Here is a 24,617-nt window from a genome sequence, read left to right as displayed (position 1 = left end):
TGCAGGGGAACGCTACTCTTTGCTAAATGAAATGGCACTATAAAGAGATATTAGGCCCTGCCAAGCTGCATCCTGCAGTCTTTTTTTTTTTTCAGCCTTACTTACTTGTCACCACCTTTCAGTAATCAAATTGATACACTGATTGTCCCTGAAATTGGATTAGGGTACAATATTATCTTATCTGCACAGATGAAGTCGGAACTGCATAACCACTTCAGCACGTTCCAGGTTGCAAGCTGCTGCTCCAGAGATCGCCAACCTTTTTGTCGGGTGCATGGGCACATTAGGAAATCTAGGCAACTGCTGTGGGCACCACAAAACACCCATTTCATAGAAGAAGAAAAACTGGCGGTGCTCAGAACCAGCCCAAGCAACAGGCAATACATTTATACAGGGCAAGATAAGCAAATAAAGCAAATGAATGAATGAATGAAACAGGCAACATCCCCACCACCAAAAAACCCCAACCAAGCAACAACAAAAAGTAAAACTGAAGAACATCCCTATTTAACAAAAAATGAGAGGGTCAAGGGGCCTTGGTGGGCAACAAGGGGCTGGCAAGGTGCCCACAGGCATCAAATTTGAGGCATTTTTGTCCCAGGACATTAATAATCAAGGCTACTTACTGAAAAAATAGGAACAACTAAAAAAAACCCAACACAATTGAACATTCATAGAATTAAAACTATATATAGATATAAAATATGCACACACCATTACCTCTCTGGAGAGCTTCACATAGAGTAAAAAGTGTGCCTCTTCCAAGATTCACGCATTTATTTCCGAATCATTTGGTGAATCGAGCACCTCATTTTTTACAAGGGGAACTTTTGCATTAGAGAGTAAAGGAAAGAGCAGACGAGAAGAAATGCTGCCATACCTTAAAAAAGAAAAGAGGAAATTGAATTAAAAGTGTGAATCAGCCTCTACTCTTTGGAGATAACAAGCTCGAGTGGAATTCTTTTATTCTCTCTCTTTCTTCCTTTAACAAAATAATAATTAAAACAATCCTAAGTTTCCTACCCCCTCCTTTAAAATAAACTTCCAGGGCACTTTTCAGCCTAAATTAGGAATACTTTATCCACGTAAACAAATTGTGCAATGTATGAAGAAATGAGTGAATGACTTAAAATAGTCAGCAGCAGATTTCACGGTGAAGCTATGCTGCTTACCTTACCGCTGGCTGGTGGAACCAATTGCAGCACTTTGGGGAGGGAAAATGGTGCCAGTAGAAAGGTGACTGGCTCTGCTGGCAAATTTGCATTGCAAAAACCTTTCTTCCATCCTGGCCCCCTCCTTACCATCCCAGTACACTGCAGTGACTCAGCCACACAGAGGTCAGGTGCGCAAAACAGCCCCACCAAGCCACCCTAGCTGAAAATAGTACACTCTTTAATAGGGATTATGGGGTCAATTAAACTTTTTTTTTTAACTGTGGATTTCCAATTAGCTTTGCTGTCACTTATTTCCTCAAAAGAAGGCATAGTTCCTGCTTCAGCAAGCAGATCTGAGGGAAACGAGATGGGATATGTCAAAGAACAGCTGTCAAGTTTGAAATGACAATTAGCAGCTACTTTTCGAAGCAAAAGAACAAAGGAAGCATTAGTTAAGCGTTGCATTTTACAGACTATAGCACTAAAAAAGAAGAAGGCTATTTTGGGCAGACTGTTTTCAGTATTTGGTTAAAGTGCACTTGCCGTAGGTTCTGGGCAGACAAAAGGAAATTCTTTCACATAATGCATAAGTAATTTAAGGAATTCACGACCAAAATATGCAGTGATGGCATACAGATGATTTTTTTTTTTTTAAAAAAAAGTTTAGTCTTATTCAAGGGGGATAGAACTCTCAGCTGTTAGGATAGCTAAGAGAAACATCCACGTTCAGAATAAATACCTTGTTACAGGCCACCCCAATCTGTCCCGAGCAGAAGCCATATTTTAGGGGTCTTGGCACTTAACCTGGGTTTGTGTTTCTTGGGAATGAGGCACAGAGGAGACTGCCGTGTCTTTATGAAATATGGTTTATTTTTGCACATATTTACAACCTGAGATTTGGTGGAGGGTGTGGAGAACATTACACCCCAAGAGTGTCTCTCGTTGTTCCTCTAATAGCTTCAGCAAACTTGATTCCAAACACACTCTGTTACCCCTGGTAACTTCACCCTCTCAGTTCTTCTGTTACTGTCCACTTCTCAGCTGGGAAGAAGGATGGCATCTACACAGTCAAGTGTTCTTAATGGCCTGGTGCTTAGCTGCCTTTGGGTTCTTAATGGCATCACTGTCAGCAATCTTCTGAACAGAAGAATTGGTTCAACCTGCGTTTTTCATTGGCCTGGCATCTTCCCTTCATAATCTAAATATTTGCCAAATTCTACCCTTCATTAAATTTAGGGGAGTCTTGTGCCCTTGCAAATGCATAACAACATCTTCATTGCTAGAGCAATAAATAATAAATAATGAAACCTCACACCCTTCCTGTGAGTTTCCAGAAGTATTGCGGTAAAAAACAAAACAGATTGACCTTCTTGGTTTGATTAATCCAAGGAATTTCATATGTTCTCATTTCATCTATTCTGGACGTCAAAGGTCAGGATTACAAATCCCCCATGATGTTTCTTGGTAGGTTTCTACCAATGGTTGCACATAGATTAATATTGTTATAGATTTAAGGGGGTAATGCCCCCAAACCCCATACATGCCAGGGTTTCAAATAATTGGGATATGGATTAAAGTGCAGAACTGTGCCAGATAGGGAATTCCTGGGCTGACTTATGCAAACCAGCCTGGCTGGCTGGCTGGCTGGCTGAAGAGCAAACTTGATAACATGACAAAAGGTGTTGATGGCCCACTGGAGAGTGAGATGTTACCAAGGGGGTGGGGTGTATGTTTGAGGGGACAGGAAAAGGATTTCTGGGAAGAAGAAGCAGGAAGAAGAGTTGAGATCCATCTTTGGGGGAGGCTGCTTGCCCTGCTGCCTCTTGAAATGACCATACCATGAGATCTGGACTCCCTCCATGCAGACTGAGGGTGTAAAAAGGCTAATAAACCATATTTCTTAAAGGCATGGCAGTCTCTGCTGCACATTCAATTCTCCAAAGAAGGACAGACCTTTGGCGAGTGCATGGCTGGGCTCTTGCCACCGCTTGGCAGAGAGAGGGGCAGGCACATGACTTTTGAAACAATATGGTCCAATATTCATATATTTGGTATAAAAACACACAACAACAGTGTGCTGATTTGATACAGGATGCCAAATACATCATAGAGTACAGTGGTACCTTGGTTTTCAAACATCTCAGTTGACGAACATTTCAGTTTTCAAACGCCGTAAACCCGGAAGTAAATGCTTCGGTTTTCGAACACGCCTTGGAAGTTGAATATACCACGTGGCTTCCGCTGAGTGCAAGATCCTGAGGCCTAGCTGTCAGCTATTAAGTTTTCAGTTTTTGAACGTTTCAGAACTTGAATGGTGTTCTGGAATGGATTACGTTTGAAAACCGAGGTACCACTGTATTACCAAATAGAGCATGGCTGAAGTCTTGCACTGAGCTGGTAAAAAATAGTAATAATAATAACAACAAAGATGGACACGACAGACATGTTTGTTAGTATCACAAACTGCAATTCCTTCTTAATGGTATTCTTTCTTTTTTCCAAGTTATAGTGGTGTTGTTTGCGGCTCTAAAGAGGCAGCGAAAGAAAGAGCCTCTGATCTTGTCTAAGGAAGATATCAGAGACAACATTGTGAGTTATAATGATGAAGGTGGTGGAGAAGAAGACACACAGGCTTTTGATATTGGCACACTGAGGAATCCTGCGGCTATCGAAGATAAGAAGCTACGCCGAGATATCATCCCGGAAACATTATTTATACCACGGAGGACTCCTTCTGCCCCAGATAACACGGATGTCCGGGATTTCATTAACCAAAGGTTGAAAGAGCATGATAATGACCCCTCTGCGCCACCGTACGATTCCCTGGCAACTTACGCCTATGAAGGAAATGATTCTATAGCTGAATCCTTGAGTTCTTTAGAGTCTGGCACTACTGAGGGAGACCAAAACTATGATTACCTCAAGGAATGGGGGCCTCGGTTTAATAAGCTTGCTGAGATGTATGGTGGAGGCGAAAGCGATAAAGACACTTCCTAACCGACCGTAGGATATACAGTTTTTGTTCATTTGAGAGGAAGTAACTTTACAGACACCTTCTCCACGTGACAATATTTGATGTTCAGGAACATTTTCCTGCCACTCAGCACAATGGGTTTTTTTTCCTTTCCTTTCTTTCTCATTTCGTTTCGAATTTGCTCATTAATGTCCTTTATTCTTTCTCGTAGAATGTCACATGGAATATATACAGCATTTTATTTAACCCCTTTCCAAAAGCCAAAGCTATTGAAATTCAGTGTGGTCCAATTTATGAAATAAAGGATACACTACCTTTGTGCAGGTTTATAATCTCCCAAGCAACCATAGATTTGAGTTGCTTTCGTTAAATACATGTTCTACACTTGCAAATACAGCTTTTTTAAAAGACCCAGACCGTGATCCACAGAGGGTCATGAATGCACGTTCCACATGCACTCCTATGTTTTTCCTTAGAATTTTATTTCTTTTTCAGGAACTGCCCACACAAGACCCCTGGGGAGCTCTCCAAAATCTTGCATAGAGAGCATTCTCCCCAGAATCGACATGCCTAGAAAACAAGGGGCTTCCTTTTCTGTTACAAAAAAAAAAAATTAATCTTCTGAATAACAGCCCAGTGTGCAAAACCCATCAGATTTTCCAATAAATTCTTTGAATTTTGCTATAGGTGAAATTTCAGTGGCACTTCTAGTTTGTGGGTTCTGTTTGTGCAATTTCTGAAAAAGGAAGTGGAAAACAATTAAAATGAATGCACGGGACCTCTGTGCACTTCTTTTTAGAGATTGTGGCCCTGGAAGAAGAAGAAAACATATGTCCTTATTCTGTACATTACAAATTTCCCTGAAAATATACACGTGGTGTTAATGTGATATGCAGCTGGTTTAAAAAAGAAAAAAAAAACTTTGTGCAACTTCATTTCATCAGATTCTATCTGCCAATGTTTTATATTTATATTTTTGTATTTATTTTTAAGAAATAAACCAGTTTTATAACGATATTGTTGCCTGCCTGATTTATAAAGAACATGGCCTTTTATCAGTTTAGAGGGTTGTGCTTTTATACACATTTATTTTGTTATTTCTAGACCACTTGTCCTTCCAAGGAGCTCGCAAATATTTAAATACAATATAATCCAAGCATAAAATCATAGTGTAAAACAGAACTCATCTAATAGCAGCTGCAATTAGGTGCACATAAGCCCCATTGAACTCAATGGGAAATTTCAGCAGATAGATATACAGTATCTATATCTATGAAGAAAAATAGAATCACTGACCTTGAAAATATTAAGGAATTGCAACCTCATTTTGAAGCTGACTCCCACTCAATCCTTACCATCTAATGTATGTGAGTTTATGTGTATCCCATTATAACTATGCAAAAAAAGTCATGCAATACAGCTAGTGGCTGTATACTAGTTATACTGCAATGTTAGCTTAAGTGCAGTTCTATGCATTGCAATGGGACTTACTGCCAGGCAAATAATGGATATAGGATTAGGATCACAACCCAATTTAATCGCTGGTCTGACTCTTGACCATATTGCCTGGAAATGGTTACACTTTAGCTCTTCCACAAGGGAATCTGGTATGAAGGAAGTGAAAAAATGGGATCCCATTATTTAACCAATATAAGAAGCCATCTCAAATAGTGGCCCTGATTCAGCTTTGAACTACTCAGCAGAAGGTATGTTTGCTTGGAGGGAGGGACTACATCCAACATGTTGCTCCCATTCATGAATGCCGATGAGCCAGATTACCCCAAACTGGCCTAGAACAATTTACCCTGAATTTAATAGCAGAACTAATTGGAGTGTAGCAAATGCTAACCCTATCCAAAGCTTAAAATCCTAGCAACTGAACCATCAAACCGTGAGGCAAACATATTTTCAGCAAATCCTGAACTGCAACACAATTGGTACACATTCTTTGTTTTTTTGGGGGGAGGCTATTTCAGAGTTTGGCTGTCACAGAAATAGTCCTCTTCATGGTTGGTAGCAGATGGATGTCTGCAAGTTGTGGTATAAACAGGAGGTCATTTGATGGTAAACACAGTGTTTGGGCAGGTCAACATGGAAGAAGCCATTATCTCAGGTATTCTGGTCCCAAGTTGTTCAGGGGCTTATTCATACATAAAGTTTCAACTTGATCCAAAAGCAAAATGGCAGCTGGTACAGTTCTTTCATTAAATGTGTTACATGGCAGAGGCCAGATGCATCACACAACAGCCTAGCTAGATCCAGCTTCTAGAGCCCCACAAAAAGCATATTGTAGTAACTAAGACACAGAGATAACAATGGTCACTGTGGCCAAGCTATTCCCACCTAGGAAAAGCTGTAGCTGGTACACCAACTGAAGCTGATAAGAGGGGCTCTTCATCACTTGGGCCTGTGGTGACATGATAGCTCTAGGAGCACCTCAAGACTACAGACTTGTTTCTTCAAGGGCAGTGCAATCCCATCCTGGACAAGTAAGATGTTTAACTTCTGAACCCAGAAACCACACACACACCTACAGGACATCCATCTTACCAGGATTCAGTCATCCAGCACACCTCTGTGTCCAAACACCAGGCTAAGACCTCATGATTCGGATGTACAACCTCTTCTGATTCGTGATTCAGAAAAGTGGATTTAGATGACATCAGCATAGTGATGGCACTGGACTCCAACCCTCCTAATGTGCTTTGTTTTACTACCTGTATCTGGTGTTCATTTAGACAAGACCATTTAGAACAAACCTACCTCAAGTCGAGAGACTTCACTTCCTCCTCTAAGCAGGTTTCTGCAGATATATTGTCTTCCACCAATAGTCTGAATCTAGCAGTTCTGATGTGTGTTGGAAGAGAGGATGAAGTTAAGTGCTGTAGAGGTAGCTGAGACACCCTTGTAGAACCATTTGGAGGTAGTATAGTATACAATGGTACCTCGGTTTTCAAATGTAATCTGTTCTGGAAGACCGTTCGAGTTCCAAAATGTTCAAAAACTGAAAACTCAATAGCTGACAGCTAGGCTTCAGGATCTTGCACTCAGCAGAAGCCGCAAAACATGTTTGACTTTTGAGGTGTGTTCGAAAAACGAAGCATTTATTTCTGGGTTTACGGTGTTTGAAAACCGAAACGTTCAACTTCTGAGATATTCAAAAACCGAGGTACCACTGTATTAGCAGAATGTGTGGTTTGGCCCAAGTCATGTTTTGGATCTGACAATGCTGGTGGCTCTCTAGTTGAATATTCCTGTCAATGGAAGGATGAGCAATCATTTTTTGACAAGGGATCACTCACTGACTTTGCCTGATGACTAGATGGGTGGGGTATAAAAAAATAAATTTATTACTACTACTACTACTGCTACTACTACTACTACTTTTTGGCAATTACATTAGGTAATTCAATCTAAGAATGTTCATCTATACTATTTACTTTTGAGGTGGGAAAATCTTCTTGCCTTTTCTTATAAAGCGAACGTCAGTTACAGAATAACTTTCTGAAGAGACAGAATCAAACCATGGTCATTTGAAACAAATATTGTAACTGTGCATGCAGTGGAATAAAACACTGTACAAATTTTCAAGCCCGTTTATCATTTTTTCAATAACTGCTTAAGCCCACAGAGAATGAGGAACTTCACGTCTGCTAACTAAATTAAATATCCTGCTTCAGGGCCAAAACAAAGAACACCTTCAGATGGACATGATTCTAACCTGAGGGCTCAATCCATTCTGCTTATGAAGATAAATTATTTTGAACACTTATGTGCTATCAAATGCCAAACATATTGAGAGGGAAGGTTGCCAGTTTGATATGAAGTATTTTAAGAGCAGAATTAGCCGTTCTAATATATTTTAAATTTCAGGAAGTAGAGATGACCCCCTACCCATACACATTGGAAAAACATGCAAAGGAGGTTGCAAGCCTGCACAAGATACATCCACATACTAAAGTATAGGCATGGAGCTCATTTAGTGTGGCTGGGATGGGGGTGGCGCTGTGATGTAAACCACTGAGCCTCTTGGGTTTGCCGATCAGAAGTCGGCAGGTTGAATCCCTGTGATGGATCCCACCCCCTTATGTCCCCATTAATCTACATCACTTCTACGTATTGTAATCTGTGTTTGTACCCTCAGTGCTTTGTGTGCTTTCTGTTCTGACACTTTCTGAGCTCTTCCTGACCTTGGGAAGAGTGGAGAAATGCAGTCCAGAGACAGTGAATCTGTTAATCTCCTGTCTCCCAGTGTTTCTTCTCCTAGCTGTTCGCCATCCAGTATTTCCCAGCTTCTGCCTTCTGAACTATGTCCCTCTGCAAACCACTGTTCCAAATCTATACTGTCCTCCTGCTCCTCAGCACTGTCCCTGACAATTTAATTGCCCCCCGCCCTGGCCCCGTAATGCTCCCTTTTTAGCCATACTGACTTGGGAAACTGAGGATAAGAAGCAATGGTGGTTGAGCTTTTCAATGACCACACACCTCAAATCCCTTCCTCTGACTGCAGACCTCCTTCTAACTCAGCCTTCCCACTGTCCTTACTGGAAAATTAGGTTTTCTCCCTTATTTAGATATACCTCCCATCAATAATAGTGCTTTCCTCAGGATTAGCTATTAAAGTGCTGCAGTTGGATCCTTGCTGCTTTGACTGCAAGCATTCTGTCATGTTTGTTTTATACTTTATTAAACATTACAACTTGAGACCATTAATTCCTCAAATTTAATTAACAAAAAAGAAATCTGTTTTGCCATGTAAAATGTCAAGTTCCATTCCAAAGGATCTGGTGTTGTAGATATAGCAACGGCAAAGGAACAAACATGGTTCATTCATATGTGCAACAGAATGTTTTGGAAATGTCATAGTAACCTTTGAAGACGACAGTCACAGTGAAAGGAGCCTGATTTCGGATCCTTAATTATATGAAATGTTATGGAGGGGGAGCACCCCTGAAAGAGCAGCTTTCTCTTTCTGAAATCTCATTTGGGCCTTGCACTTTGAGACACTTCACATGGGCAATTGTCATGGTGATAATTTCTTCACCTCAAAATGTTTCTCGCCTCAAACAGCGCTCCAGGCTAATCAATCAATTGCAAATGAAGAAACTATATGATGATCAGGCTGCCACCTGATATTTGTGAGCACAGACCCTCCAAGTGTCCCAGGTACACTCCCTGATTGACAGAAGCCATCCCAGTTTCTGATTTGACCCCGGAACATCCCGCTGTTCCTTAGGACATCCCTATTTTCATCAGAGAAATGTTGGAGGGAATGGACTTATGCAACTCCTGAGCCAAGGCGATAAGTAACAATACAATCTTTAGAGGACATCTATAGGAAAGTTATTCTTTTATATATGGGCAGGCAGGCAGGCAGTGCAGCCTGGCCCTGCTTCACTCCAGTGGGGGCAGGGGCGCTCCATAGTGTGGGTGGCTTGCCTGCCCCGGGTGCCAGAAACCCATGTTACGTCACGCCACAAGCAGAAAGTGAGCACTACAGTACTCCCCTCACCCGCAATTCCAAGCAACTGGTATTCAGGGGCATTTTGCCTCTGATAATTGGTACAGTCTAATTATCCTCCATGAAATTGCCTAATCCTCTTTTAATGCCATCCAAGTTGGTGGCCATCACTAAATATTGTGGGAGTGGATACCATAGCTTACCTATGCATTGTTTCCAAATAGCCACACAATTGGCAAGCGAGAAAGCAAGAACAGAATTCCCAACTTCCTTTGTTGGACAACACCTGGAAATGTTTGGAGGGAAAGCAAAAGTTATCCATGCTCTGGAACATCTGAAAGGACTCAGCCATAAAGAGATGTGTGTAGCCACTGCTACTTTATCCTGTCTGTTACCGTGGAAAAGAGGGGGGGGGGAGGCTTTCATAGAATCATAGAATCATAGAGTTGGAAGAGACCACAAGGGCCATCGAGTCCAACCCCCTGCCAAGCAGGAAACACCATCAGAGCACTCCTGACATATGGTTGTCAAGCCTCTGCTTAAAGACCTCCAAAGTAGGAGACTCCACCACACTCCTTGGCAGCAAATTCCACTGTCGAACAGCTCTTACTGTCAGGAAGTTCTTCCGAATGTTTAGGTGGAATCTTCTTTCTTGTAGTTTGGATCCATTGCTCCGTGTCCGCTTCTCTGGAGCAGCAGAAAACAACCTTTCTCCCTCCTCTATGTGACATCCTTTTATATATTTGAACATGGCTATCATATCACCCCTTAACCTCCTCTTCTCCAGGCTAAACATGCCCAGCTCCCTTAGCCGTTCCTCATAAGGCATCGTTTCCAGGCCTTTGACCATTTTGGTTGCCCTCCTCTGGACACGTTCCAGTTTGTCAGTGTCCTTCTTGAATTGTGGTGCCCAGAACTGGACACAGTACTCCAGGTGTGGTCTGACCAGAGCAGAATACAGTGGCACTATTACTTCCCTTGATCTAGATGCTATACTCCTATTGATGCAGCCCAGAATTGCATTGGCTTTTTTAGCTGCCGCGTCACACTGTTGGCTCATGTCAAGTTTGTGGTCAACCAAGACTCCTAGATCCTTTTCACATGTACTGCTCTCAAGCCAGGTGTCACCCATCTTGTATTTGTGCCTCTCATTTTTTTGGCCCAAGTGCAATACTTTACATTTCTCCCTGTTAAAATTCATTTTGTTTGTTTTTGCCCAGTTCTCTAATCTGTCAAGGTCGTTTTGAAGTGTGATCCTGTCCTCTGGGGTGTTAGCCACCCCTCCCAGTTTGGTGTCATCTGCAAATTTGATCAGGATGCCCTTGAGTCCATCATCCAAGTCGTTGATAAAGATGTTAAATAAGACCGGGCCCAAGACAGAACCCTGTGGCACCCCACTAGTCACTCTTCTCCAGGATGAAGAGGAACCATTGATGAGCACCCTTTGGGTTCGGTCAGTCAGCCAGTTACAAATCCACTGAGTGGTAGCAGAGTCAAGACCGCATTTTACCAGCTTCTTTACAAGAATATCATGGGGCACCTTGTCAAATGCCTTACTGAAATCAAGGTAGGCTATATCCACTGAGTTCCCTTCATCTACCAGGCTTGTAATTCTGTCAAAAAATGAGATCAGGTTACTCTGACATGACTTATTTTTCAGAAATCCATGCTGACTATTGGTGATCACAGCATTCCTTTCTAGGTGCTCACAGACTGTTTGCTTAATGATCTGCTCCAGAATCTTCCCTGCTATTGATGTCAGACTGACTGGGCGGTAATTATTTGGGTCCTCTCTTTTCCCCTTTTTGAAAATAGGGACAACATTTGCCCTCCTCCAGTCTGCCGGGACTTCGCCTGTTCTCCAGGATTTCTCGAAGATGACTGCCAGTGGTTCTGAGATCACATCTGCCAGTTCTTTTAATATTCTTGGATGCAGTTCATCTGGCCCTGGAGACTTGAATACATCTAAACTAGCCAAATATTCTTGTACTGTCTCCTTAGTTATTCTGGGCTGTGTTTCCTTTGCTGAATCATTTGCTCCAAATTCTTCAGGTCGGGCATTGTTTTCTTTATCGGAGAAGACTGAGGCAAAGAAGGCATTGAGGAGTTCAGCCCTTTCTGTGTCCCCTGTTTGCATTTCACCATCTTCTCCTCTGAGTGACCCCACTGTTTCTTTGTTCTTCCTTTTGCTACGAACATACCCATAAAAGCCTTTTTTGTTGCTTTTAACCTCTCTAGCAAGCCTGAGTTCATTCTGTGCTTTAGCTTTTCTTTCTGTGCTTTAGCTTTTCTATGCTCAACAAGGAATTTAACAAGGTTTTACTATGCCCTCTCCTCTCAACCAAGGCTGAACCAGCCTTGTATGGTGCCAGTATGAGCCAGTATGGTGTATGCGCCAGTATGGTGTAGTGGTGAAGAGCGGTAGACTCGTAATCTGGTGAACCGGGTTCGTGTCTCCACTCCTCCACATGCAGCTGCTGGGTGACCTTGGGCTAGTCACACTTCTCTGAAGTCTCTCAGCCCCACTCACCTCAAAGAGTGTTTGTTGTGGGGGAGGAAGGGAAAGGAGATTGTTAGCCGCTTTGAGACTCCTTAGGGTAGTGATAAAGCAGGATATTAAATCCCCCCCCCAAAAAAAACGGACTTTATTTAAAATTATTTTTGGATTGGACCAGGAGTGTGAATGAAATGCAGCTGAACAGATCTGGCAAAAAGGCTGAATTTGAGAAAAAAGATCTTGTTTTTAATTGTGTGCCGAGGAAGAACTCCAGAGCAGAATTTTACTGGCGGAGACCAGACATGCACTCTGTGAGTTCTTTATGGCCACAGCTCCCAGCACACCAGATCTGGAACAACAATGTGTATGTGTATGTGTATGCCTACTTATAAGATGTAACAGAGGTGCTGTTCGTAAGGTGGGGGGGGGAACGGTCAGCTGGAAAAATGGTTTAACAGCAAGTGAAGGATATCAGTTGGACTCCAAATAAGAAACAATGCAGCAATGTGTGGAAATGATGATCATATGTGTCAGAGCTGCCCGAGGTCCCAGCTCACAAAGGACCAACGCCAGTTCGTTGTTATATACAAAAGTCTTTATTGAAGTTCAGTTCCACTTTCACAGCCGCAGCGTGCAGCTCTACGTCTGAAACTCTAGACCGCTGAAGCTCCGTCTGAATATCCTCCCCCAGACACCAGTTTAAGACTCTAGCCTTGCTCCACCTCTTCCTTTGCTCTTTCCTCCTCTGGGTCCGCCTGTCCGCTAGGGTCTTGCCCTTCCTAGACTCTTCTGACGCTGAGTCCCCTGAGTCTTCCCCCTGCCTCCGGCGGGCTTTAGGACCTGGTTCCCAATCCGGGTTTTCTGCTGTCCCACGCGCCTGTACATTCGAACTTGGCGCGCGCGCCCAGCCGGCAACCTTCCTCCTGACCGTTACACTGCTCCTGTCACTGCTTTCCCCTTCGGGGAGGCTAGCTGGACCTGACCTCCCCTCCGTTCCCCCACTCTCCGATAGAGGCGTGGTCAGCCCTGACTCACCTTCTCTCCCTGCTGGAGGAGACACTGGCCCTGACACATGGGACTCTTCCCCCCCACTACGCTCTGGTGGGGAAGCTGGTCCTGATTTCCAGCTGCTGCTTTGGGAGTCCCCGCTGGCCCCTTGTTTCTGGTGCGTCCCCCCTGGGGGCCCCCCTTGCCCTGACCATCGGCGCCTCCTTCTGGGAATCTTCTGATTCGCTGGAGAAGCTCATGGAATCTCTCGGGTCACTGCCATACTCCCCTACGCTGCCCTCTGATTCTTCCCCTTCACTCTCCATTTCCTCTCTCCCCTGTGCCTCTGCTCCTGAACCCCTGACAATATGTTTGGAACAGGAGTGGAAAACCTGGTTTTAAGAAATTGTATTAAATTAATTTAATTAAGTTTGATTTGCAATCATTTGAAAAATTAATAAATATAATGTGTGGGGGGGGGGAGAAATGACTCAGCAGTAAGCATCACATGAAACTCCATAACACTTGTGCCCAACACCGGTAAAAATATTATCACATGAAGGAGTTCTGATCAGTGAGTTCAGCCTCATAATTCCAACAAATCGTTCATTCTGACACATCCATATTTCAGATTCACTGGCCTTCTCTTACCATTACTACTCAGATTCTTTAACTGTTCCTTCCTTTTGTCCCCAACTGTTTCTCTGCAGCATGTCTATTTGGCTCTCAAAATTAAAGAACTTCATCTGGGGATGAAGCTTGATGAAGGTCAATAGTCCAGGTCTAAGTAGCATAAAGCCTTCTGTTCTATCATGGTATGGATCATTAGTAGGACTTTCCTAGCTATTACTACAAGGCCAAAGGTTACAGAATCACAAGGTCACCTGACAGAGGGACAAGGTGGCAGTGAGGCTTGTGCAGCACCAGATGGCTCTGCTGTTGTGTCCTCAGAGTGCAGACTACCCCACTGTTTCATCCTTTTCATGAAGTTGTGTTGATGGCAGTAACCAGAAAGCCATGTGTTCTCCACCACTCCTAGGGCTGCCATATGTCCATATTTTCCAAGACATTACTGGGATTTCCAGAAGGCAGCACTTTGTTCTGGATCTTAGGCAACTCATTTGTGTAAAAAAAAACCACTCAACAGCTTTCAGGAGGTCCTGGTTTGTACTTTTTTGAAATATGGAAACCGTAGTCACTCCTGATGCCACGTTCTGACTACACATCACACAGATACCAGGGAGATACCAGGCTGTCAGCTTTCCTCGCCCAAGCCCATTTGCGAAATGCATTTTTTAATTATTATTTTTTTAACAAAAACTTTCATAAAGGGCAATTTGGTCTCTGTAACAGAATCCTTTTAAGTCTCACAGGACTCACTTCATTAATTAGGATGACAGGAATTGCACAGGGATATCAAAGTAGGAACAGTTGGATGAAGCAGCTCTGAAATTTCTCCAGTCCCTCAGCTCATAAAGACTATGGCTTTTATCTGGTGTCAGACTTATGCAAATATGGTTCTGTTTTATCTCATCTTACACATGGCCAGCAGTGAGCGGCAGCTTTTCACAGTGTTCCCAAATCATTATGGGCTAACTATAAAGTCTGCTCAGTCACGTGTAAATCTGTGTGCAATTGTCCTCTCAAAACTATCCACCTTATTTGTGGTGAGATGAAGCATTGTGCTGGGGTTTTCACAAACTCCTCATGGGGTAAGAGAAATTCTCTAGAAGTTTCTCAGGGATGTTGCTTACCATTTAGCTGGAGCAGTGGAAAATCTGCTTCCCCCACCCCACTGTTGTATTCTCCCCCCTACTGTGTTGGCAGGCTGACCACCATTTTTCATCCGCTACAATGGCCCAGGCCTAGCCTCATTCTGAGGCATAATATGGGAGAGGAAAGATGGCAACAGGAGGAATGCAACAATTTTCAGTAGTCTTTCCTCCCGGCTGTTTGAAAACTTCAAGAATTCAGCTGGGTCAAAATGTTTGTCAAGTGCTTTTTGTGCTGATGGAGAGTCTCATGAGAAGAGATGCTCAGGAGTTAGGAAGATAAGGAATGGGAGACCTTGAGGAAGGTAGCTAAAAGAAGGAGAAAGAAGAAGGAAAGGCGAAATTCAGGGAAAGAGGGGTAGGTGAGAAAGAGAATTTTGGGATGAAGAGGCTATTATCTTTCAGGCATTATTCATCAGTGCATGCAGCAGAACTCCATGCCCTCATAATGTCTTCTTAAGTAGATTGGGGAGAACCCAAAACAGATTTAAAGGTTGCATGGCAGGTGGGTAGAAAAAGGGGAAGTTTTGTTACACAAGTGTAAATCCTTGCACTGGTTAAGCAAGTTACTTGGTTCCTACCCAGTATTTATTAATCACTTCCTATGAATCACAACTTGATTTTAAAAAGACCCATATAAAACAACTGGTGTATATAAACACAGGAAAAACTTAGTTATAAATATAATAAATAATTTGAAATCCAATAGTAAGGAGACTGAAAAGTAGGGAGAGTTGTAAAGAGACAGGGAAAAAGTGGAGGTATAGATGAGGATGATTTGAGGGCTGGAAGGCAGAAAGGATGGGTGAATCAGTCAAGCTATTTCTCATGTTTTCTCACCATAAGTTCCATTTGGCCCCTTTCTTCACCAGTTGAGTATTATGTTTTTTGAAAGCAGAAAAGCCGGTATAATTCTCAGGAGCCATTTCCCCTAACGTATGCATTTTTGCAGCCATTTCCCACAACACAACACACTTTTAAATGTTATTTTTACTTGTATTTGTTTCCGTGTCCACTTTCCCCTTACGTGTGCATGTTTTTCCTGTGCATGTTTTTGGGTTGAAGAACTGCATCACAAAATTCAGAGTACGGCAGATTCAGAAGGGCAGTTCCATTTCAGTTTATGAATTGTGTGAACTAAACAGGCTTGCATTAACATGTGAACCCAATGAATCCCAGCCCCAACCATCCCAAGAAAGAGAAGCAGCTCAGTGGGTGTTGCAAAACTGCTGGGCTAATTTCACAGCAAAGTGGGTCATTGGTATTTAAAGGAGTGTTGGGGGTATAGGGCAAAATATTGAAATGGGAAAGATTGTGGAATGTGGATTTGAAGCATGTTATGTGATAAAAGAAAATGTTTGAAAATGATGTATAGATGGTATCTGACTCCCAGCAAACTTCCAAAAATGTATCAGTCGGAATCAAATACCTGTCCGAAATGTAAGAAGTTACATTTTTCCATATGTGGTGGTTATGTAAGACAGCAAAAGCTTTTTGGGAAATGATTTATGAGTTGAAAGAAAACAATGACGATGACTTTTGTGTGTGGGGGGGGGAGAACAGAAGATTTTCTCTTAGGTAAAATCAGTGCTTTTTTCTAAAAAAATATGTTTAAGGGTACTCTCATTTTGACTCAAGAAAATCACCATTTTGTAGTTAAAATAATGAAAAATAAATACAGTAAATGGACAAAAGTACGAAGATTCACAAAATGATTTGTGGTATGCGTCCCCCTGTGTCCCCCCAGAAAAAAGCACTGGATATAATTGGTAGAGAAGTACCTAGTGAATGGGGGGGGGTGTTTATGTATGCTACTACGGCTGCTTGAATGATTTATACCCAAAGATGGAAGGAAGAAACAGTTCTGACAAAGGAAGATCGGCAATTAAAAGTAACAGAATGTGGATAAATGGCTAAACATGCCGGAAGAATAAGAAATCAAGAAGAGAGACTTTTAAAAAATAGAACGGGGAAAATTTATTGACTATTTGAAGATACATTGTAAATGAATTAGAACATTAGCGGGACCTGTATAAACACGTGCAGTAAGAGACAATTAAGGCAAATACATACAGGAACGCCAGGGGGTGGGGGTGAGGCAGTAAGGAAGTCAGATAAGTGCAAACACGCTGGCAGGAAGAGTTGTTCCACCAATGTGTTCACACACTACCAACCTCCCCGCCACCTTGCCCCTAAACTTACTGGTATGTAAAAGCAGCACACCTGTTAGGAAGCAGGAAGCCATGGAGACCAAAGTCATGACGGCCAAACAGATAATTCGGGGGGGGGGAGAGAATAATCTAGGTAATGCATTTTCCATATTGATTTGAATCGAGCATGCTAGCTGGGGGGGCGGAGGTGCTTTGCCCCCCCCCCAAGTTCTTGAGGAGGAGGCTAGAAGCCCTCAATATTGGGTGTTAATGTCACATGCCACGTCAGCATGTCGTTGGGCCCCTCAGTTTGGCTGCATTGATGTGCATCTTTAACAGCTCCTTGGATCTGTTTGCTGAGTACAGAGATGCCAATTCAGAGGTCAGCAAACTTTTTCTGCAGGGGGCTGGTCCACTGTCCCTCAGACCTTGTAGAAGGCCGGTGTCAGGGAACTGACATCGGAACGAGAGGCGAAGGGAAGGCTCCCAGATGATGCTGGCGAAGGACCCAGCAGCAGGGGGAGAAACAGCTCAGTAGAGGGGGAAGCCAATCAGCGCAACACCAGGGATAGAGGGGGGCAGACGGGGGAATTGGAGAGAGGGCTCCAGGACTCTTCACTGGACATCAGTGAGGAGAGCCCAGGTCCTCCGCTACCCATGCCTTCCATGCGCAGAAGACTCCCGCGCAGTGAGAGGAGGAGGAGACTGGGTGTCAAACAACTTTTATGTTGGAAGAGGTTCAAGAAACGCCCACTGACGGATTCTGCCAGTGACTGAGGCAGCCACCATGAGAATGGGCTGCGCAGTCAGAAAGTTTTACAAGGCAAATTAACCGAGAAAGGCACCAGTTTACGGACAAGTAACTCATACCCATTACAGCCAGAATATATATATATATTCCTATGCTCCTATGCACACAGAGGGGGGAAGTAGTCCTCACCCCCACCTGCCTTCTTGGTTTGCCACCTGCCTCATTCGCCAAAGGGCTGGTGGCATGAAACAGGCTTCCTCCCCAGCTAGAGAACGAAGGCAGTGCGCTTACGTTCCCAGGGGCTACCACCACCACCACTGCTGCTGCCGCTGCTTCTAGTGAAGCGGGTAGGCAGAGCAAGCATGTCTGCTCCACTCTCTGGCCCACACGAGCACCAGGGCAAGGATCGGTGGGGGGAGGAAGAGGCCGAGCAGTGGTGACTCTGCCAATCAAACATCGTTGAGGTAGACCAGGCAGAGCCACCGCCGCTCGGCCTCTTCCTCCTGTTACCATTGCCAGGAGTCTCGGCTTCGTGGCGCGGGCTGGATTTAGGAGCCAGGTGGGCTTGATCCGGCCCGGGGGCCTTAGTTTGCCGACCCCTGTGCTAATTACATATCACTTCATGGTAACTTTTCTCCTTAGCCCGTGCTCACTGCCTTTGTATTTAATGAAGTGAACAGCAACCCAGCCCAGAAGTTAAAAGAAACACTCATCCCAGCCCTTCTGCTCTGGCACAAAACAGTAGAGCTTGCAGACAGTGTTGGAACATTATAAAGTAAACCAGCACCGATTCAAGATGCAACTCGATCTCAAAATAATTACTCCTATCCACACACTACGAATTCCAACCACTGGCTAATAAACTGAATGGTCTCATTTTGTGTGGGTGCACTGCACTTATGGTAAACGTTTTACTGAAGGGGGTGGCAGGAAGCTACACTAAGCATTAAGGTGACAATGGAAGGTCATATTGCATTACTGACAGATGGCTTCCTCTATCACATTTCTCCCATGTTAGTGATGGGTGAACCTCAAACACTTCAGAGGTGCAGTTCTGATAAGCACTCCAAAGTGTGCCTGATTAAATTTGAAGCTTATCTAAACCCTTTTATGGTCTAATCCTGCAGCTTTTCCTTATTTCCTTTAACTCTGATTGAAGGTGTCAGAGAAAGCATAGTGCTAGGCTTGGAAAGAAGCCTGGAAATTGTATGAAATCTAACTTTCCAGGAGATTGAATATATGTCTCCCCTCTCTCTCTCTCTCTCTCTCTCTCTATATATATATATATATATATATATATCTGAGTTGGGGCACAGATGGCATCAGCTCAGTCCTTTTTATAAACTTTGTGATTCCAGTCTCACTCTCCATCCCAGAGCCAGCGGGCAGGGGGAATGAAAGACTCTCTGTGAAAACTTAAGTTCTTGTTATTTCTGAAATGCATTCGTCTCTTCCACCCAGTGGCAGAGGAAGGGTGTGGGGGCAGCCCTGGGTGCCAGCCTGGGGGGTGACATAGCTGTGGGCAGGCGCCTCCCCCTTGGGATGCTCGCCCAGGCAGGCACTGCCCCATTGGGATGATGCTCGGACGGGCGGATGCCTCCCCCTTGGGACGCTCACACGTGCAACGTGCCATGCCCCCATGTGTGACATGCCATACCCCCACGTGCAACGTGCCATGTCCCCACCGCCCCGGGTACCGAAGCCCCTTCCTCTGCAACTGCTTCCATCTCCCCACAAAAGAGGCTGGATCTGGATCTTAGAGAAGAAGAAGAGTTTGGATTTGATATCCCGCTTTATCACTACCCAAAGGAGTCTCAAAGTGGCTAACATTCTCCTTTCCCTTCCTCCCCCACAACAAACACTCTGTGAGGTGAGTGGGGCTGAGAGACTTCAGAGAAGCATGACTAGACCAAGGTCACCCAGCAGCTGCATGTGGAGGAGCTGAGACGCGAACTCAGTTCCCAAGATTACGAATCTACCACCCTTAACCACTACACCACACTGTCTAGAGCAAAGAAGGAAATGAATACTAGCATCACTAGTTGGGAATAATGTCATACAATGTGTTGCTCTGGTTTAGGAACCTGTCCACAGAACCCACACATCATGTACTGGCACTTCAGGAGGGTGGATTGTATGTTTTAGTGTTCCCACATGGGGATGGAGCAAATGCTCTAATATACCTAACATACAGGGTGACAACTTAACACAAAGGGAATGAGAGTGAGCAGGGATTTGCATAAAATGTGCATATGCTGATTTATATATCAAAGTACTATTCATTTGATATAAGATTAATTGACTCTCAAAGTTTTGCTCATTCGCTGTCTTGCATTTTTCAATATGGGAAGTGATTGAACAGGTCCAAGAAGAAGTAGCCAATTTGCAGAAATAATAGTGCGTTACGCATGAAAGCAAAGGAACCACCTTTTATCGGCAGCTTCCAATCTTCCTGACTTGCTTTTCCAGGCCTTCCCCTCCTCCCCACCTCTCCCTTCCTACAGAAAAGGTTTGATCATATCCTGAATTATCTGAAAAAGCCATTAGACCTTCTAGTTACAAGGATGCTAAATCGGGAGTTCACCTGCAGCGTTAACTATCAACTTTATGATTGAAGTTTGACACCCCAAAAAAGAGAATGCTAATTTTCTCCACAGGAATGGCAAGATTACCAGGAAAGATATTACATTTTGCATTGCCTTTAATCTTTTGTTTTACAATGTGCATTTCACAGCTATCACCACAGGGGGGTTGGATGTGCCAGCCTGGTTTCTTTGAGGGACATTCCCTGAACTGCTGCCTTTTAATATACAGATGGCCTTAGTCCTTCATACATGCAGAGGCACAGGTCTTCTAGCAGATTGCTCATCAAGAAGAAAAGTGCTCCCAGGCTTCAGTTGTCTGGCTACGGACAGCCATTTTGACTAAGAGCAAAGGACACCAAGTGTACAAAGTTAAATAAGACCGTAGAAAGAACCATGCTAGAAATCCTACTTTGTTCTCTTTCAGAAGACATCAATATGTGGTCTTCATCGCTCATTTATTAGACCCCCAGCCATGGAGTTATTAAGACTAATGGTATTATCCCCAGCTGTCTTATGTCCAGGTTGCAGAAAAACAGCATTCTCCTTGCTTCCATTTCTCCTCTTTCTTTCAACTGAATGGTTTTACAACAGTGTGGTGTATCTGAACAACATTTTATAAAAGCCAACTTTAGACTTTAAGTCTTAAGACCTTATTATCATATGCCATCAAATGCAAGAAGCACAAATTTGACAATAAACCGTACGGACAGCCAAAAGAAAATGCATGATGTCACCATCTTCAGAATCTTGCAAAGTCTATGTGCGGCTTTCAGTGCCACAAGATGTGGCGGTGCCAGTCACCATGGTATTTAACAATAATATCTTATGTCCTTTAGAGGAGAGATTGTGAATTGTAGAATTCTCAATACCAGCCATCATCCTTGGTTTCACTGGCGGTGCCAGTTACCTTAGATGACTTTTTGATAGACATTTCCTCTGAAAATTTGCCTATCAAGAGTGATTAGCTATGATAGCTAAGCCAAATAAAACCTCCATATGGGGAACAGAGGCGCCAACTTCTAAAAAACATGGAGGGAGCCTGATGTGATGTTCTTGCACAACATCCTGAAGTCACTCTGCACCTGGCTCCATGTTCACCCTGAACAATGGGGAGCCTGGCCCCCTTTAAAAAAACACACAACAACAATGAGGGGCCCTAGGGGTCAGTGCCTACGGTGAAGAGGCAGTATATTTCCAATTGCAGTGGTACCTTGGGTTAAGAACTTAATACATTCTGGAGGTCCGTTCTTAACCGGAAACTGTTCTTAACTGTTCTTAACCGGAAACTGTTCTTAATTTTAGCTATTGGGGCCTCCCGCTGCCGCCACCACACAATTTCTGTTCTCATCCTGAAGCAATTTTTTTAACCCAAGGTACTATTTCTGGGTTAGCAGAGTCTGTAACCTGAAGCATCTGTAATCTGAAGTGTCTGTAACCCAAGGTACCACTGTACCAATTGCTGAGGACAAACAACATATGAACAACTTCATAGCCTGCTTCTTTGCTTTCAGAAGCATCTAGCTGGCTGCTGTTGAATTCTGGACTGATGGGTGTCAATCTGATCTATCACAGCAAGGTCTTATATAGGGTTGCCATATTTTAAAAAGTAACATTCCTGACACCAGCAAAGCTGTTTCAGGAAGACCCTAAACCTCCCTCCCACAAAATAGTAATTTTAAGGTTTTGCAGCTGTTTCCGCTGCTTTTTCCATCGTATTGCCACGCATCTGGGTTTTCCCTGACATTTTGCCATTTTGGCAAAATTTCCCCTGACACCATTCTTACACCCGAAAACCAGGACATGCCAGGAATTTTTCTGATGTATGGAAAGCCTATTTTACAGCGTCAAAAACACAGCACTGTGCGACATGCGTATGGGTTTTTATTGTATATGGGACAGATCCCATTATGCTATCACCACCTGCAGTATCTTCCTGGGAATGCAAGCAATTATTTCCCTTCATGCTGCTATTTTTTCGGGTGCTTCTCGCTGCCTTTGATCTCAACACAATGGGACTGATTGTCTTGGGTCATTTCTTCTCTCATTCTCAGGCAGACCAAGTCACAACAACACAGTATGGGGTAGGAGAAAGGGTTCGTGCCGAACTTTTCCGAGGCACACAATTCGTACCGTGAAGCAAGTTATTGGCAAGCGTGTGAAGAGGCACACTGTTTTTGTGCTAAGAGTGAAATGATCCATAACTGCAGGGCTTGAAATAATTTCACAGGCATGCCCCTGACACGTGCCAAAGGCTCAAAAGAGCCATATATGTGAATGAATGAGTTTGTGGTGTTAAGATATATGCTGAGACCTTTCTAATCCCTGGATCTAGTGGATAATGGTTATTGTATTTGTATTTGTTTAAAAACCAATAAAATTTGTTGTTGGTTTTTAATAATAATAATAATAATAATAATAATAATAATAATAATAATAATAATAATAATAATAATAATAATAATAACTGAGGCTTCAAATTCTTGGAATAGCCAGGCTAGCCTCCTCATAAGGAGACAACCTGGGTGATGAACCATTAAGGGGAACTAAGGAAAGGAATCTATGTGAGACAGAAAATGGTTGTAGCCAGGGCCAGATTTAGATGAAGAGAGGCCCTAGGCTACTCCACTTGTGAGGCCCATCCCCATCCCCCACCCTCACAACTAGAAAAAAAATGGAAGAGTGTTATAAACAAAACTGAGTGAAACCAAGGATGATGACGGGTATTTAAAATTCTACAATTCACAATTTCTCCTCTAAGAATAATAAGATATTATTGTTAAATACCATGGTGATTTTTAAAAATGCATAAAATTAACACTGAAAAACCTTTGCAATAACTGAAGTTTGTAAACCTTTTGTGGCCTGGAACTAGTTCCCATGTCTTGTTCGTCTCTAAGGAATGAAGTTCAGCCTTCATGGCATTTAACCCTGGCTCAGCACCCTCTGAGGTTAAACTTTGGACCTCTTGGAAGCTTGAAGGTTCCCAAACTTTCTCTGAGTTACTAACTGCTATGTATTGGGTTTAACACATTTCATGTTATAAGGTGCCTTCTAACCAATCGTATAAGCCAGTGTGGTGTAGTGGTTAAGAGCGGTAGTCTCGTAATCTGGGGAACTGGGTTCGCATCTCCGCTCTTCCACATGAAGCTGCTGGGTGACCTTGGGCCAGTCACACTTCTCTGAAGTCTCTCAGCCCCACTCACCTCACAGAGTGCTTGTTGTGGGGGAGGAAGGGAAAGGCAATTGTTAGCTGCTTTGAGACTCCTGAAGGGGAGTGAAAGGCGGGATATCAAATCCAAACTCTTTTTCTTCTTCTAAGCGTTGGAGATGAACATTCTAATGGCAAGTAAGCGCATCCACTTCCAACTGTCAACTGTCAATGGTCAGTTCATGCTCGGGATTATTATTGTGTTGTCCAGTCTGTTTTGGTTCTTGTGTTCCTATGGGTGAGCTGTTGTCACTGACAAATGTTGAATAAACTTAGTTGAGGAACTTATACTGCCTTGGGCTTCTGACTTTTTCTGAATATTTAACATTGGCAATGAGGATGGGATGCATGAGCTCCCGCTGGCTGCCAGAGGCCCAAGACTGCACCGCAGCATCGGTGCCTGCCACCTCGCAGTAAGCACAACCTCACCGCCATGCTGGACTCAGCAAATAGTCCCGTAAACGAGACCGCACCTGCCGCATCATCGCAACCACCCACAATAGCACAAATGACTGCTCCAGGTCTGAGGATGGCTACCAGCCATAGTCAGCCGCCACCAGACTTCGATATGGGCCATCCTGCAGAATGGCCGCAGTGGTTCCACCAAATAAGGAGCTACGTCCTACTACAAGGCTTCACTAGGGAGGCAGACAAGATGGATGGGCTACTGACGGTGCTGGGAAGTTCCGCCATCACTCTACTGGAAGGTCTGATGGCACCCAGGGACATAGAGGCATGCACTTTCGATGAGCTGACATAGGCTATGACAAGACACCTTGCGCCTCAGCCAACTAAGGACCACTACCGCTACGACTTTGCACACGGAGAGCAACAAGCACAAGAGTCAGTGATGAAGATGATGGACTTTTGGGAGCTAGCCGACCTGACAGGAAGAGTCCGCAACCAGAAGGAGGAGGAGCACCAGGAGGAATGGAAGAAATTTAAAGACTATTTAGCTATATATGCTAAGATAACTTAAATAGAACTACTTGCAAGTACTAGATTGGCCTAGGATTTAAATATGGGATGTTATAGAATAATATGTTTAAAGTTAAAATGAAAAGAAAGAAAGATGTTA

The 24,617-nt window shown here is 43.5% G+C and overlaps 1 protein-coding gene and 2 long non-coding RNA genes across 9 annotated transcripts in view; 1 reads left to right on the top strand and 2 right to left on the bottom strand.

Annotated features, from left to right (window-relative positions):
- Nucleotides 1-5,143, top strand: part of LOC308593732 (cadherin-10) — a 419,208-nt gene extending 414,065 nt beyond the window's left edge. For 6 of the 7 annotated variants that reach the window (XM_081206334.1, XM_081206330.1, XM_081206331.1 and 3 more), the window contains exon 12: nt 3,658-5,143. In XM_081206334.1, coding sequence (XP_081062460.1) covers nt 3,658-4,151 — 494 coding nt within the window. In that variant the 3' untranslated portion in view covers nt 4,152-5,143. The remainder of the gene's footprint in view (nt 1-3,657) is intronic. The other variant, XM_081206333.1, reaches the window with a different exon arrangement.
- On the bottom strand, nt 1-23,447 carry LOC308594001. Its single transcript, XR_014011207.1, has 3 exons — nt 23,388-23,447; nt 2,274-2,425; nt 1-2,240 (listed from the first exon to the last, which is right to left on the bottom strand). It is a non-coding gene; the product is annotated as an uncharacterized lncRNA (long non-coding RNA).
- Nucleotides 1-24,617, bottom strand: part of LOC308593934 — a 373,867-nt gene that overhangs the window by 259,219 nt on the left and 90,031 nt on the right. The gene's annotated exons all lie outside the window — the stretch shown is intronic.

The sequence above is a fragment of the Podarcis bocagei genome (genome assembly GCF_964188305.1).
Source record: "Podarcis bocagei genome assembly, chromosome: 8".
Lineage (NCBI taxonomy): Eukaryota > Metazoa > Chordata > Lepidosauria > Squamata > Lacertidae > Podarcis > Podarcis bocagei.
The sequence above is the reverse complement of the archived record's forward strand: the minus strand, read 5'-3'. Positions and strand labels throughout refer to the sequence as shown.